The 17,104-nt window shown below is 40.6% G+C and overlaps 1 protein-coding gene across 1 annotated transcript; it reads right to left on the reverse strand.

Moving 5' to 3' along the window:
• Window positions 1–2,249: 2,249 nt before the first annotated feature.
• Window positions 2,250–7,850, reverse strand: LOC127091487 (uncharacterized). The gene is made up of 2 exons (XM_051030143.1): window positions 3,780–7,850; window positions 2,250–2,912 (listed from the first exon to the last, which is right to left on the reverse strand). The coding sequence occupies exons 1-2, from the start codon at window positions 7,848–7,850 to the stop codon at window positions 2,250–2,252; spliced, it is 4,734 nt and encodes a 1,577-aa protein (XP_050886100.1).
• Window positions 7,851–17,104: the final 9,254 nt, after the last annotated feature.

Raw genomic sequence — 17,104 nt, forward strand, 5'->3', positions numbered from 1 at the left:
GAATTTGCTTTCCGTGAGGCGGGGATTAGACTGCCCTTCAGCTCCTTCCAGATGTCGGTCTTCAAGTGGCTCCGGCTGGCGCCGTCCCAACTACATCCTAATGCTCTCGCATTTATGCGGGCATTCGAGTTAGTTTGCCAGTTCCTCGGCATTGGTTGCACCCGGGCTCTCTTCTTCCACGTTTTCCATCTCCAGAGGTCCGGTTCCCGTGGTCGCCACAGTTGGGTTTCTTTCAAGCAGCCCGTGCGTCTGTTCAAGACGTACGAGGATTCTGTTCGCCATTTCAAAAGCCGGTGGTACGTGGTGATGCCGATTACCCGGGCTGCCCTTCACTCTCTCTACTACTATCAACGGGAACCCAACGGGGAGGAGACGCTGATGTCGAAGATACCGCTGAGGTGGCAGCGTGATCATTTCGATCTCTCCACAGCGCATTACCGGGTCAAGTACGCGATGCTCGGCGAGGAGGATAGGCTCGCGTACAAGAAGCTGGTCGATTACGTGCAGAGCTTCAGCTTGGCGTTCTGGGCGAATCGACAGGGCGTGCCCTACCTGGATGAGGCCGGGGAGCTAATCACCGAGACGCGTTATATCAATACGAAGGCTCTGCTCGAGTGTGATACCGAGGAGGAAGCTCTGGCGTTATTGAGTAGGCAGACTTTGTTTAGCTTTTTATTTCTGTTTATGACTTCGGTCGCTAATGTTTGTGTGTAATTTATTTGCAGGTGCCATGCCCAATGCTCGTGATCGGGTGCTGAAGCTAGCGAATCAGGTCGGCGCTCCTGACCGGGTGCCCAAGAAGAAGAAGAAAACTGCGGCCCGTGTCTCGGAGACTGCTGGCGATGCCGGGGTCGGTCCCTCGCAGGCGGCGAGCGTGATTCCTTCCTCTCCTCCTCGGTCTAACCCGATCAACATTCCTGATAGCAGTCCGTCGCCAGCGGCTTCTCCCCTCCATAAACGGAAGCGTCCGGCTGGGGCCCTTACCAGGTCGTCTCCAGGAAGTTCGCATGGACCGGGCAGCTATCTTCTGCCTCCCTGCTATGTGGAACGGTCGTTCTTCAAGGCCGAGGAGTCGATTGCTGTGCCTGCGCCTGAGGCCAAGGCTATTCTGGACCAGGATGTTGCTGCCCGGAGGAAAGATCTGGCCAGGGATATTGCTGCCGTCATCCGGGTGATGGAGACGGCCATGGTTTTGACCGACACTTCGGTTTCCACCGCCTCGCTGGAGGAAGCCCTTTTGCAGGTTCGGACAGAGAACGAAAGACTATCTCAAGATCTGTCGGACTACAAAGAAGAGCATCAGCTGCAGGAAGGGCTGAGCCAGAAGCTGGAGGAGGTGGAAAAGGAGAGGGATCAGTTGAAGGCTGCTAAGGCGAGCCTGGAAGAGCAGGTGGTCGATCATCAGAAGCTGACCGAGGACAACGCCTACCTACGGGCTCAGGTTGAGTCTCTCGAGGGAAAGGTCCGTCCTCTGGCGGATGAGACCGAGGAGGAACGCGCCCTTGGTTCGCGCGGTGAGCTGCTAGGGCATATTCGGACTCTCAACCAAGATCTCGTGGCCTGCTTCAAAGAGGGTTTCGACAATGCTGTCGAGCAGCTCGGGCTTCTGAACCCTGAGTTGGTGACAGAAGGGTCGGCCTATAACTGCTGCGTCCGGGATGGTGAGATTATCTGCCCGTTTGAAGCGGAGGAGGAGCTGGGGGGAGAAGAAGAAGAAGAAGAAGAGGATGAAGAGGTGCTCCGAGCGGAGTCTTAGTTTATCTGTTTTTCTTTGATTCTAGTTATCATGGCCTGCGTGCCTTATGTATTTTGGCCTTCGGGCGTTGTAATATGGCCTTCGGGCGTACTTGGCTTCGGCTACTGTTGTCGTTTTTAATGTATGAATATTTTCGTTATCATTCATTGTGCTCGTTTGTGTCTGATACTTGTTTGTATGAATTCGTACTCTGCTCGACTTTGTTAATCTCCTCGGTTTAGGGAACCGACGAAGTGTCGGGCTTTGTGCCCGTGGGTATCGAAGCCCGGGTCCGTTGTTCGAACCCTGGTCCCGAGGCTTGGGTCCTCCCATCGCGAGCTGGGTGCCCTGCCAGTCTTGGTACTTCGACGTTGAGCCTTGGTCAAGATCCCAACCGTCGGGGAGGGTTGTGTTTGTTATGTGACCCCGGATCGTTCCCGGGTCTCGTGGTTCCTCCCTGGGATTTTGGGGACGAAGAGCGTGGTCGTACCTGCCACGTCTCCCCGTGGTGTATTTAGCTGTAATACTGTCTAAGTTTTTCTGCGTTCCATGGTCGAGCGAGTTGTTCTCCTTGTAGGTTTTCTAGGTAATAGGCCCCGTTGCTCGTTTTGTCGCGGACGCGGTAAGGGCCTTCCCAGTTGGCCGCCAGTTTGCCCTCTCTCGGGTTTTTCTGGTTTCTTCTGAGGACCAGGGTGCCGACCTGGAACTCTCTTTTTATGACTTTCGCGTCATGGCGTAGTGCTATCTTTTGTTTGAGGGTTGTTTCCCGGAGAGCTGCTTCGGAACGTATCTCCTCGACTAGGTCGAGCTCGGCTCTAAGGGTTTCATCGTTCATTTCCTCGTCTAGGGGCTCCTCTGTCCTCCTCGTTGGCGTCCGTATCTCCACCGGGATGACTGCCTCAGTGCCGTAAGTTAGTCGGAACGGGGTTTCCCCGGTGGTAGAATGTGGTGTCGTGCGGTAGGCCCATAGGACGCTATGTAGCTCCTCGACCCATGCCCTCTTTGCCTCGCCGAGTCTGCGTTTGAGGCCACGTAAGATTACCCTGTTGGCCGCCTCTGCCTGCCCGTTCGTCTGCGGATGCTCGACAGACGTGAAATGCTGTGTGGTGCCCAGGCTGGCGATGAAGTCCTGGAATCCTCCGTCCGTGAATTGTGTCCCGTTGTCTGTGACAAGTGCCTGGGGTATACCGAACCGAGCGAGGATGTTGCGTTTGAAGAACCGGAGAATGTTCTGCGCGGTTATTTTAGCCAGTGCCTCCGCCTCGATCCATTTGGTGAAGTAATCCACCCCGACGATGAGGTATTTATTCTGATATGATCCGGTGACGAAGGGTCCGAGGATGTCCATGCCCCACCACGCGAAGGGCCATGGGGAAGACAATGATTTGAGGTCGTTCGGGGGTGCGAGGTGCATGTCGGCATGTCGTTGGCATTTGTCACATCTTTTGACGTGCTCTTTCGAATCGTTTTGCATGGTCGGCCAGTAGTAGCCTGCTCGAAGGGCTTTTCGTGCGAGCGATCGTCCGCCGAGGTGTTGAGCGTTAATTCCCCGGTGTATCTCTCCAAGGATGTCGGGGACTTTCTCTTCCTCGACGCATTTGAGTAGTGGGATGGAGAATCCTCTCCGGTAGAGTTTGCCTTCGAGGAGTACGTACGAGCATGCGCGTCGTTTGACAGTGGTCGCCTCTTTCGGGTCAGCCGGGAGTTCGTCTCGTGTGAGGTAATTGTAGATGGGTGTCATCCAACAGTGGGCATCTCCAATAGCGTTGACCTCGAGTGGAGGCGGTAGTTTGTCGATGCTGGGCCGCGGGAGAATTTCTTGGATTACTGATTTATTCCCACCCTTTTTCCTCGTGCTGGCTAGTTTCGAGAGAACGTCTGCCCGTGTGTTGTGCTCGCGGGGTATGTGTTGAACTTCCCATTTTTCAAATTTATCAAGTTTTTCTTTGACGAGGGACAAGTACCCGAGGAGGTTGTCTTTCTTGGTTTGGTATTCTCCTCGCACTTGTGAGGCCACGAGCTGGGAGTCGGTGGATATTTTTACCTCTTTTGCTCCCAGGTCCTCGGCTAACCTCATGCCTGCGAGGAAGGCTTCGTATTCCGCTTGGTTGTTTGATGTTGGGAACGCTAGCGCTAACGATACCTCTATCAGGATCCCTTCTTCATTTTCGAGGATGATCCCGGCCCCGCTGCCTGATGTGCTAGAGGCGCCATCGACGAAGATCGTCCATTTGTGGGCGCTTTCTGCTGGAGTCGGGCAGTGGGTCATCTCCGCGACGAAGTCGGCCAGCGCCTGAGCTTTCAAGGCTTTCCTACTTTCGTATTGTATGTCGAATTCGGAGAGTTCTAGTGACCACTTGAGCATCCTCCCGGCCATATCCGGGCGCCGGAGCAGCTGTTTGATTGGCTGGTCGGTCCTCACCTTTATCGTGTGTGCGAGGAAGTAATATCGTAGTCTCCTCGCTGTGTTGATGAGGGCCAGGGCGACCTTTTCGATTTGCTGATATCGGAGCTCGGGACCTTGGAGTGCTTTACTCGTAAAATAGATGGGCTTTTGTCCTTCGTCGGTTTCTCTTATTAGGACGGCGCTGACGGCCTCGGTCGCCACGGATAGGTATAAGTATAGGGTTTCCTTTTCTGATGGCCGTGATAAGACCGGGGGTTGGGACAGAACCTTCTTTAGATGGAGTAGCGCTTGCTCGCATTCATCGGTCCAGTCGAAGGTGGCCTCTTTGCGAAGGAGTCTGAAGAATGGCAATGCGTGCTGGGCGGACTTGGCGATGAAACGGGAGAGTGAGGCGAGCACTCCATTGAGTGACTGGATCGATTTTTTGGTTTTCGGGGTCGGAAACTCCGAGAATGCCCGGCATTTGTCGGGGTTGGCCTCGATCCCTCTTTCGGTGAGATAGAAACCGAGGAACTTGCCTGCCCGGACTCCGAACGTGCATTTCTCGGGGTTGAACCTCATTTTACACTGTCTCGCCTGCTCGAATACCTTCGTAAGGTGTCGAGCATGGGTTATCTCCTCGTGTGATTTGACGATCATGTCGTCCATGTATACTTCGAGCATGTCCCCTATTTCGTCCTTGAAGACTTTGTTCATCATGCGTTGGTATGTAGCGCCAGCGTTCTTGAGCCCGAACGGCATCACGTTGTAATAGTAATTGCCCGTTGGGGTCATGAACGCTGTGTGTTTCTTGTCTGCGGGCGACATAGGGATCTGGTTGTATCCACTATATGCGTCCATGAAGGACAAGAGTTTAAAACCTGCAGAGTTGTCAACGAGCGAGTCTATATTAGGGAGGGGGAAAGCATCTTTCGGGCAAGCCCTATTAAGATCAGTATAATCAACACACATACGCCATTTTCCATTATTTTTCTTAACGAGGACTACATTAGAGAGCCAGGTTGTGTACTGGGCTTCAGAAATAAAATTTGCCTCTAAGAGGTCTTTTACAGCTCGCTCGGCAGCCTCTGCCTTTTCGGGCGATTGCTTGCGTCTACGCTGTGCTATGGGCTTGGCTGCCCGGTCTACAGCTAGCTTATGACACGCGATCTCGGGGTCCAGCCCGGGCATTTCTGCGGCATTCCACGCGAAGAGGTCGGAGTTCTCTTTGAGGCATGCTACTAGCTCTTCTCTTGTTTCCTCGGGTAGTCCCTTACCTATCTTCACCGTCCTTTCCGGATCGTCCCTAAGAGGAATGAGTTCGAACTCCCCGTCGGGGATTGGTCGGACCGGGTGTTCGAGAGAGCGTTCCTTGGGGAACCTCCCCTCTTCGGTCTCGTCCAGCCCGATGCGACAGTCGAGGTCGATGGCGTTGACTCCTCGGGCAAGATCCTCGGTCTTGAGTTTTTTGTTGTTGCAGTTGCTCTTCGTGCTGACTACGGCCTGTCCTTTTACTGCGGCGTCGTAGCATCGTCGGGCTGCTTCGATGTCACCATGGATGGTGACCACACGTCCCAATTTGGTGTAGTATTTCATCTTCAGGTGGACGGTGGATGGGACCGCAGTGAGTTCGGCCAGTGTCGGGCGTCCAAAGATGCAATTGTAGAGAGACGGACAGTCTACGACCAGGAATTGGATTTTGACTTCCCTGGCCGTTTCTTGTTCGCCGAAGGTGACGAGGAGCTCAACATATCCCCACGGTCTGGTTGTTGCTCCGTTGAATCCTTGGAGATCTGATCCGACGTAGGGGGCTAAGTTGGTCTTGTCTAGCTTCAGAGTCTTGAAGAGGTGGACGTACATGATATCCACTGAGCTGCCTTCGTCGACCAGGATGCGCCGTACGTCGAATCGGGCCATCTTTGCTCTTATCAATAGTGGGATGGCCGAGTTCGGGGATCCGCCCGGGAGTTCCTCCAGGAAGAAGGATATTGGGTTGGATTTTCCCCGGTATTTTGTCAATGTCGCTTTCTGCTCGGGGGCAGTCAGTAGGAGTTCGTCGAACTTACGTTTGACGGAGAGGGCCGCGGATTCCCCGTTAGTTCCTCCTCCTGATATCACCAGTGTGGTAGGGAAGTCTTCCCAGGGGCTGAGTGCAGTGATCTTGCCCTCGGGCAATGGTTCGGGGAGGAAGAAATCTTCCGGTCGTGACACGCAGAGGGCCACTTGATAGGGAGAGTTGTCGGGGGGTGTGTTTTCCCGGGGTCTCTTCTTCTCTGGCTCGTCGTGTCTGGGAGCTTCGTTCTTCCTCGTGTACTGCTTCAGGTGCCCTTCTTGGATTAAAATTTCAATCGCATCTTTCAGGTGGACGCAGTCTTCGGTCACGTGCCCGTGACTTCTGTGGAACCGGCAGTACTTTGATTTGTCGGTGTTGGGCTTTGGCGCAGACGGTTTTGGGAACCTGACCCTGCCCTGCTTAAATTCAGAGTTGATACATTCTGCGAGGATACGCTCTCGAGGAGCTGTCAGTAAGGTGTACTCGCTATATCTGCCCGCGGGGCCTCTTCCTTCCCGGACCTCGCGAGGTCTTTCTTCTCTTCGTTTGTCTCCGTTGCGACGGGAAATGCTCGTGTCCTCGCGTTTTGAGTGCTCGGTCTCCCCAGCGTTACGTCCGCTGCGGGCATTGTGTGCCACCTGCTTTTCCTCGTATCTGATGTAGGCCTGGGCTTTATGCAGGAGCTCGTTTAAGGTGCGGGGAGGCTCGATCCCTACGGCTCTGCTAAGTTCACTGCCGGGTAAGAGACCTCTCTCGAGGAGATACTTCTTCATGTGCTCGGTGGTATCTACCTCGACAGCTTCCTGGTTGAATCGCTCGATGTATGAGCGCAGTGTTTCATTCTTCTTCTGCACTATGGCTTCAAGGGTCGCCTCAGTCTTGGGGTGACGACGGGAAGCTGTAAAGTGCCTGGTGAACATGGACCTCATGACTCTCCATGACGTAATGGACTCAGGGGCCAAGCTTTTGTACCAAGCCATGGCCCCTTTCCTGAGGGTCGTTGAGAACAGTCGACATTTGAGGTGCCCGGTTATATCATTGCGGTAGTCGAGCATCGCGTTGACGTTGTCGACGTGATCGTCGGGATCTGTAGTCCCGTCGTACACAGCTAGGTTTGGCGGTTTCTCCATGCCCTTGGGGAGCGGGGCTTCCATTATTGCCCGAGATAGGGGGCAATGCAAATCTTCCTCGTCGCTCCTTAAGGGAGACAGTTCGTTGTTGTCGGGGCTGTGCCCGCGCCTTGGTGATGTTCTCGCTCGACCACCGTCACGACGGGCGCGTGCCCTGCTGGCGTGGGGTTCGGGAGAGCGACGTCCTCGCTTCTTCGTTGGCTCCGAACGTTGTTGTATCCTACTCACCGGCTGGGGCCGGGCCTCTTGTCGTTCGGCTTCGAGGGCCATGATTCGTTCGTGCTGCTGGTGGAGCATAGAACCGGCTTGATTGAGGGCATTCACCATGGCAATCATTACGGCGTCTCCTTCAACGGGAACGGGAATGGGATGAAATGTCTCTGCCCCTAAATTGCGGGCGTGAGAGGCATCTCCGTTGTTTTGGGGCTCTGGAGACGGGGTGGATGGATGACCGTCCCGAACGTCCGCTTCATGGGATGGCGGGCCGTCGTCCATGTTGTAGTTGACGAGGGGACGGCTGTGATCGCTATGTTGTTCTCCGGCCATGTTGGAAGGACAGAAATAAATGAGCTTTTGATCCTCGTTTGATGAAGATGGGGATAGCTGGTCCCCACAGACGGCGCCACTGATCTCACCTGATCAGGAGGGCCTTCCAAGGTCTTGGTGAATGGGCCGGAGAATGAAATGAGAGGGGGGTGTACCTGCAAGGTGCTCCAACGCTTAAGTCAGAAAAGGTACAGAATGAGATTATCAGAGTGTGAGTTAGAATACCTGCCCCTTTGCCATGAAAGGGGTATTTATATTGAGCCCCCAGCGCTGGGTCAAGGCTCCTAATGGGCTGGATTAGCTAGGCCCAAGGAGGAGCTGCCAGGGGACGCGTAAGAAGCGTTAAGACCTAGACCAAGGTCTGCCCCCTGGTCCAACTGCCCCTATCCCTAAGGAGACAATATAGGGGAGTTGGGTGACGTGGTGAGTGGGATGCCGTTATGGCTCTGCCCGACACAACTTAGGTGCCCGCGGTGTGGGTTGACGACGAGTGGATGGAGATCATATGAGGAGGACCCGCTCGTTGTCCGACACGTCTTTAAGGGGCCGGGGAGACATTCTCCGGGCGGACGGTCGTTCACCTGACGTGCCCTCGTGGTCGCTTGGATACGGTCGTTTGGACGTGGGCTTGGCGAGCATTGGGCCGTGCCGTGCTAAGTGTCGTGGCCCAGTCCAGAACAGTACTTAAACTTCAACAATCTCAATAATATTTTCATTATTTTTTAATTATATCACAATAATACTCCCTAATAACCAATATCAATTATCAACAATTAAATTTCTAAAGTAAATATGAAATAAAATAAACATTAAAATTCATGTTTTTGAAAAGACCAGTCAATTATATTAATAAAAATAAAGTTTACTCCAACACAAGATGTATCCATCACAAATTTAATCCAGAAAATCATAAAAGTTAAAACACAGAAAAACAATAAAGACAAAAAATTACATGATTAGTAAAATAAAAAAATTAAAATTTTTTACAAGAATTTTTGGTGAACAAACTCTTTTTCTTGAGAATTTGTTCACCAAAAATTCATGTAAAATAATTTTCTTTTCGGATAATCTCTTACCATTCTAATGACTTGAAATAACTAACAAACATAAGATTGATATTACTTCTCTTCTTGAGCGATAATAATTTCCTTGTTGTTTTACTTTTTTCTCCTTTTACTTTCTCTTTGTTCTCTTTTTTAGTCTGATAATTTTAAGCCTTCTAGCTCTAGCATAAGCGGCTGAAATAGCTCTATTTTTTCGTGTTTCATTCTAAACAGGAAGAACTATTGGGGCATTATTACTGTTCATGTTTCGGTCCAATCTAGTAGAAGAAAGCCCATTATTCTGTCATTGGAGTTGCTGCTCTTCATTTTCGGTTTTTGGCTCTGAAATGCTGTCGTTGGAGTTGTTGAACATGTTATACATATTGTTCAACAACTCGTCTGCGCCTTGTACTTCAAGATTATCTTGTAAGGTAGCATCTCTGGTCTAGGTATCACCGATGGTAATGGAGGTATGAGCGAAGGCTCGCCTTGCTGGAACTATATAACAGATCCTACGAACATAGGAGATTGAAAGAGATCTGAATGTAATTGAGTGTTCACAACGACCTGGTTTGCACTGCCTTAAGAACGAGGCAATGGATACTTTGTGGCTTGAGTAGCAGCGGCGACCTCTTCGCCTCTTCGCGTAAATAGCGGTTGTAAATCTTTCCATTATCGGAAGATCCAGAGGTTATAGATTTGGAGAGTTTGAAAGTCGGAGTTGATCTACTACTAGAGTAGATAAAAAAATAGAGGATTTATCAACCGATGTCGGGAAATCTAATTTACAAGGTAGATAAACTTCAAATCGATGAATCGAGAGATGAGTATTCAATCGTGGAAAATGCGAGATTCAAATATCCATTTCCCTAGAAAATGTGCCTTTTTCCTTAAGAAACCAGAATTTATCAGAGATTGGAGGTTACGGGACACAACAGTTGACCTTGTTTCCGATGCAAAGAGGGAAAGTTGACCTGAAAGGTTGACACTCTAACAGTTTAGTTAGTATGTGAGTAAGATGAGTGAATAAAATTTGAATATGAAATGTACTTTGAAATTGGCACGCGCCCCTTTTATATAGCGAGGTGGCTATAATAACGCGTTATTCTTTAGGCTTAGGATGCATAGAGTTGTTGGATGAATCTTGAATTCAGATCTCATGTACTATTTTCTAGAATAACACTTTTGTCCTCAAGTGACTTAGTGGATTATTGACTTTTGTTAGATCTCATGACAAACCCATAACAATATGAATACGAGAGAACAAATGTAGAATAAAAACATTTTATAGATGCTTAGAATATGTAATTAGAAAAAAAATTCAAATATAAAGAAAAAGGAAAGTTCATCTAAAGTGCTCTAAAAATGTTTCATCTAAAATAAATAGAGCAGTACAAACCAAACTAAAATAAACAAATAGAAAGAACAAATGAAAAGAAGACTTGGTAATGAGTAACCTAAGTATACTGAGTTGATGCGGGATAGACCAAATCAAATTACTATAACAAATAAAAATACAGTACTTCTAAATATATTTATTTTAGATAGTTGTAGTTTTCGTTTTCTATTTTATTTCATTCTTTATTTCAAAATTCATATAATTTTAATTATATATATATATATATATATATATATATATATATATATATATATATATATATATATATAATATATATATATATATATATATATATATATATATATATATATATAAAATTGATGACAAATTCAATTTCTTAATTACATGTAACTTATAGTTTTTTTTTCAAAGGTTCTTAACTTTTACCGTCTCTTCCTCATTTTTTATTTTAAAAATTAATGACGTTTTTATTTTTGTATAATTTTTAATTTATATGTTTTATCTTTAAAAATTTTATTAAATGATTTGTCATGTTTTATGAGTAATATATTAATTTAAAAATATTTTATTAAATTTAAGTAAAAAAAGTGTGTCAAAGATATTTAAATTTAAAATATCGAAATTAGCTCCATAAATCAGATATAATAGATACAAAATGTATAATTTAATGAAATGTTTTTTCTTCATAATTTTCATCTAAAATCATAAGACACGGGTATATTTAAAACTTTTAAAATATAATTAAAATTTTGACATAAATAAAATGATATTGAAGTAAAAAAAAATTGTCCTCTCATCTTTCTTTTTAAAAATTGATAGTTTTTTTAGAAGGGATTTTGGTCTCATATCCCCTTAATAACTTATCCTCTTAATAACCGAACCGAATTATTCAAGTATAAAATAATATCTCTCTTCCCGTCTTTATCCCAATACCCCCTCAATCAAATATTGCTTAAAAAAAAGTTAAATTATAGATTTAACCTAATAATATTTTAGATTATTATAATGTTTTAATACACTTGCAATCTTTCGATTTTGTTTCTCTGATTACATATTGTTACAATTTTGGATCTAACGATGATATCTGAATCCATACTTGGTAATTTTTTATATGAAGAATGATAATATTAAAATGGTTAAAAAATTTCAATTTTAAAGTTGAAAATTGGTTTAAATTCAAAATCGTAACAATATCATAAGATAGAGATACAAAATGCATTTAAATGTATATATTAAATATTTCCTTTTTACTTAGGATAAGTTTTCCTAAAATAATAAAATATAATAAATTTTTTAAATATTAAATATATTTTAACTAATTATGTTTCATCCATTATTTTATTTAATGTTTATTTTTATAAAATTAAAATATTCTTTTATACAATACTCTTTTTATTAAACAATTCTTTTTATAAAATAAAAAATATATATTTTATTTAATTTTATTATAATGAATTTTAAATAAACAAAAATATTTTAATTATCTACGTTCATATTTGATATGTCGAATGGATATTATCTAAATTTTATATTTAATGTTATAATATAAAATTGTGATCGTACTCTTAAGAAATTAAAATGAAAATATTAAATAATATTCTTAACTTATATATTTTAAAACAATGATAAAATAAAATTAAATATATATTTAGTTAATTTAAAATTTTAAAATAGGTATAAAAGTTCTAAGTGAAAATAATTAAGACAAATATATAGAGATGAAACAAATTAATCTAATGTAATTATACATTATTTTAAAACTAAGTGAAAAAAATTTCAACTAAGTTTTAGTAATTTATTAATCTACTGTAATTATACACGATATATTAAATATATGATGAAACAAATTGACATGAATGATCTATAGTGCAATGGTAATATGTTTCACACCTGATCAGTCATTCATTACATTATTTATTTTTCTCTTATATCCCATTGGAGGGAGGATGGAAGCATAAAAATTGGAGAGGATCCAGATCCTTCATTACTCGACCGTCCTTAATAATAATTAAAAAAATCAAAATCAAAATTAAAATTCATTTAAAATAGATTTTCTTTGCAAATTCAAAACGAATTTGATTGTATTCCAAAGTTTAATGATTATGTTGTCATGTCTACTTCACATAATACTAGGCATGTTAAAATTAATAATTAATAGTATTAATTTTAAAGATAATGCTAACTTTGTCTCTAGAATACAAGTTAAAAAACTTTAAAAATTAATTATATATTTTATTAAAATTAGTGTACAATTTTTAAGATAATATTTTTTTATTTAGTTTTTAACTTGTGTCTTTAAGACACAAATTAGTATTATACAAATTTTAAAATAAAAAAAATGAATATTTTAATATGTATTGGTCTAAAAGGTAGAATAAAAGAGAAACAAATTTGTAAATTATTATTACTTCCAAGAAAAACAAAGTCAAAATTATGACATTGTTTTAATTACTTCCTAACTTATAATTCAAATTTCAACAATACTAGAAATCTAAAACATTATTACAAGATTTTATTTCAATCATATTTATGGCCTAATAACCTCAATAATATTTCAACAATCTAAAACATTATTACAAGATTTTATTTCTAAAACATTTCAACAATCTCAATAATATTTTCATTATTTTTTAAAGTAACCGATATCAATTATCAACAATTAAAATTTTAAAGTAAATATGAAATAAAATAAAACATTAAATTTTTTTCTTTAAAAGGCTAATCAATTATATTAATAAAAGTAAATTTTACTTAAGCACAAGATGTATCCACACAAATTTAATCGAGAAAGTCATAAAAGTTAAAACACAAAGAAAAACAAAGAAAAACAATAAAAGATGTACCCACCACAAATTTAATCCAAAAAGTCATAAAAGTTAAAACACAAAGAAAAACAATAAAGACAGAAAATTACATGATTAGTAAAATAAAAAAAATCTAAATTTTTTACAAGAATTTTTGGTGAACAAACTCTTATTCTTAAGAATTTGTTCACCAAAAATTCAAGAAAAAAAATTTTATTTTCGGATAATCTCTTACCATTCTGGTGACTTGAAATAACTAACAAATATGAAGATTGATGTTATTTTTGTTCTTGAGCCATAATAATTTCCTTGTTGTTTTGCTCTTTTTCTTTCATTTTTCTCCTTTTACTTTCTCTTTGTTCTCTCCTTTTGAGTCTCATAATTTTAAGCCTTCTCGCTCTAGCATAAGCGGCCAAAATAACTCTATTTGCCGTAGTTATTGGGCCATTGTTATTGCTGTTGATGTTTCGGCCCAATCTAGTAGAAGAAAGCCCATTATTCTGCAGTTGGAGTTGATGCTCTTTATTTTCGGTTTTTGACTCTGAAATGTTGACTAAACCATTGGCTTCATCACCCAATTGCACTTTATCACTATTTTTGAAATTGAACTTACACCGTAACTGCACATAAATTACAATTTTAACAAACCATAGAACAAAAACAAACAATGCTAGCAAATATTCAGGTGCATAAGAAAAATATAATTATATATATTTGATGAGATTTATGAACTTGTGAGACTGAATATTCTTATATTAAGAGAAAAATACCTCTTGCTTCTTTATTTTCAAGCTCAGATTGAAATCTTTCAGCTGATCATGATATTTCTTCACGTTCTCTATCTCCTGTTTTTAAAGATTAATTTTTCAAAATATTACATCTAAAAGATAAATTTAATGGTTCCAAAATTTCATTAAAAAAAAGCCAAACACAAAGAAATAAAAAAATAAAAAAAAGACTTACTTGATTGAGCAAGGTTTTGGTTTTCGTTAAATCTTCAATAGTGTTAAGAGATGATTCTTTTTTCTATCAACACAAACAAACTTAAAATCAGATTAAACCCATATCTTAAAAGAGAAAAAATTAAAAATAAAATTGAGAACGAAAAATAAAAATACCTTTTTAAGAGAAATTTTGTTTTTCAAATGCTTGATTTCCTCTTCGGATTCAGAAACCGGAAACAAAAAAGGCGTTGCAGGACTTGAAGCTTCACCTTTGAGAACAAAGGTGCCACCACTGTTAAAAGTACAAAGACGCTTGTTTGGATAAAAAGAAACCTTGTTTTGAATGAATGATCTCTTTCTTTTACATCTCCAACTGAAAGGTACACTGCTCAACAAACAAACACGATATAAATCACGAATGATTTCAGCAACCTCTTTCTCAGTCTCAGACCACTTTGAAGAAGAACAAGTAAATTTCAATTTTTTCATCTTAGAATTTCATTCACAATGCTCTTGAACAGTAAACCCTAACTCTCTATGTTGAATGGAATAGTAAATGGAGTATTTGTGTGTGGTTTATTTATATATATGAATAAAAAGAAAAAAAGAAAAAGAAAAAGAAAGCTTAATGTGTGAAATGTGGGAAGATTTTGAAATGTTAGTGAGGAATTTTTGAAAATTAAAAGGGACCGAAACAAATAATATGCAAGCACACAAATGATCGAAAAATAAAAATGGATGTATCAATGTGATCTATGCGCGACGAAGCTTAATAAAAAAGTCAGAAAAAGTTCAAAAATTCAAATAAGAATACCCGGTTAAACATGCTCTGACAAGTAAAAATGAGACCATAAACAACGTCGAAAAATTAGAACGAGCATGCCAACACGACCTACGCGCAAAGTAGTTTCGTAAAATAATTTAATACGGATCAAAGCTCAAAATATTTTTCCCACTAATTTTTTGCACAATGTCGAATCGTTTTTACTGATCTAATGAAAGAATGATTGAACTATAAAGCAAATGCATGATCCAAAAATTTATTCTAATGTTCGTGAATTGACTTAAAATAATGCATGATACGATGAAAATGCATGAAATGCAATTGAATTAATTTTTGAATTTAAAACGAGATGAAAGTTGAATGAATGTCGACTTTTACTGAACTAATGAAAGAATGATTGAATTATAAAGCAAATGCTTCGATGATTGAATGCTTTGGGAAATTAGGGTATGACATGACTGTCAATGATACAAGCATAAAAAGGACATTTATGTGGATTGCTCACTAGAGGTTTCTCTACTTGTCCTTAGTAGGAACATGACTACCCGACCTCCTTCATTATAGTGATTTGAAGAGCTTGGAACTACATCTCGTTGTGATGTGGTTGACTCGGGAATGATTGTTCGATTTATTTAGGAGACGACTTCATACACCGTGCTACCTTTTGAATTCGCGATGTGTATATTTCTTCAAGACGATGCAACCTTTCTTCTACTGCTAGTGATTTTTATTGTTGAACTATGTTATACATATTGTTTAACAACTCTTTTGCGACTTGTACTTCAAGATTAGCTTGTAATAATTAAAAACCAGGTAGTGTCTCTGGTCCAGATATCACCGGTGGTAATGGAGGTCTGAGCGAGGGCTCGCCTTGCTGGAATTGTAGAATAGATCCTACGAGCATAGGAGGTTGAAAGAGATTTGAATGTAATGGAGTGTTCACGACGATCTGGTTTGCACCGCCTTAAGAAGGAGGTGATGGATCTTTTGTGGCTAGAGTAGCAGTGGCAGCCGCTTCGCATAAAATAGCCATTGTAGATCTTTCCATTGTCGGAAGATTCATAGGTTAGAGGTTTGAAGAGTTTGAAATTCAAAGTTGATCTGCTACTAGAGTAGATAAAAAATAGAGGATTTATCAACTGATGTCAGGAAATCCAATTTACTAGGTAGATAAACTTCAAATCGATTAATCGAGAGATGAGTATTCAATCGTGGAAAATGCAAGATTCAAATGTCCATTTCCATAAACAATTTCATTTTTTTGTTAAGGAACCATAATTGATCGAAGATTGGAGGTTTCAGGACACAATAGTGGACTTGTGTTTCCGATGCAAAGAGGAAAGGTTGATTTGAAAGGTTAACACTCTAATAATTAAGTCATTATGTGAGTAAGATGAGTGAATGAAATTTGAATATAAAATATACTTTGAAATTGACACGCGTCCCTTTTATATAGTGGGACAACTAGAATAATCAATTATTCTTTAGGCGTCGGATGCAGAGAGTTGTTGGATGGATGCGTCCCTTTTATATAGTGGGACAGCTATAATAACCAATTATTCTTAAGACGTCGGATGCAGAGTGGTTGGATGGATCCTAAATTCAAATCTCATACGATCTATTCTAGAATAACAATGTGGTCATGCAAGTGACCTAATTGATTATTGTCTTTTGTTAGATCACCTGACCGACCCAGAACAATATGAATACGAAAGAACAAAAGTAAAATAAAAACATTTTATAGATGACGTAGAATATGTAATTAGATTTTTTTTTCAAAAATAAGGAAAAAGGAAACTTTATGGTCTAAAATGTTTCATCTAAAATAAATAGAGCAGTTAATAAACAAATAAAAAAAAGATCAAATGAAAAGAATAGTTAGTCAAAAGAGTAAGCTAAGTATAGGGAGTTGATACCGGATAGACCAAATCAAATTACTATAACAAATAAAAATAAAGTACTTCTAAATATATTTATTTTAGATAGTTGTAACTTTCGTTTTCTATTTTAATTTATTCTGTATTTCAAAATTCAAATAATTTTAATTACTTATATATATATATATATATATATATATATATATATATATATATATATATATATATATATATATATATATATATATATATATATATATATATATATATATATATATATATATATATATATAACTTAAAATTGATGACAAATTCAATTTCTTAATTACATGTAATTTCTATATTTTTATTTTCAAAGGTTCATAACTTTTACCGTGTCTTTCTCATTTTTTTTATTTTAAAAATTAATGACATTTTAACTTTTGTATAATTTTTAATTTAT

Source organism: Lathyrus oleraceus, chromosome 6 (genome assembly GCF_024323335.1).
Source record: "Lathyrus oleraceus cultivar Zhongwan6 chromosome 6, CAAS_Psat_ZW6_1.0, whole genome shotgun sequence".
NCBI lineage: Eukaryota > Viridiplantae > Streptophyta > Magnoliopsida > Fabales > Fabaceae > Lathyrus > Lathyrus oleraceus.

Excerpts from the sequence above, each read along its gene's own strand:
- LOC127091487 (XM_051030143.1), bottom strand. The coding sequence starts at position 7,850 with ATGGCCGGAGAACAACATAGCGATCACAGCCGTCCCCTCGTCAACTAC. Across the intron at positions 2,913-3,779 it reads AGGACCTGGGAGCAAAAGAG|GCACTTGTCACAGACAACGG; the intron begins GTAAAAATATCC and ends GGTATACCCCAG.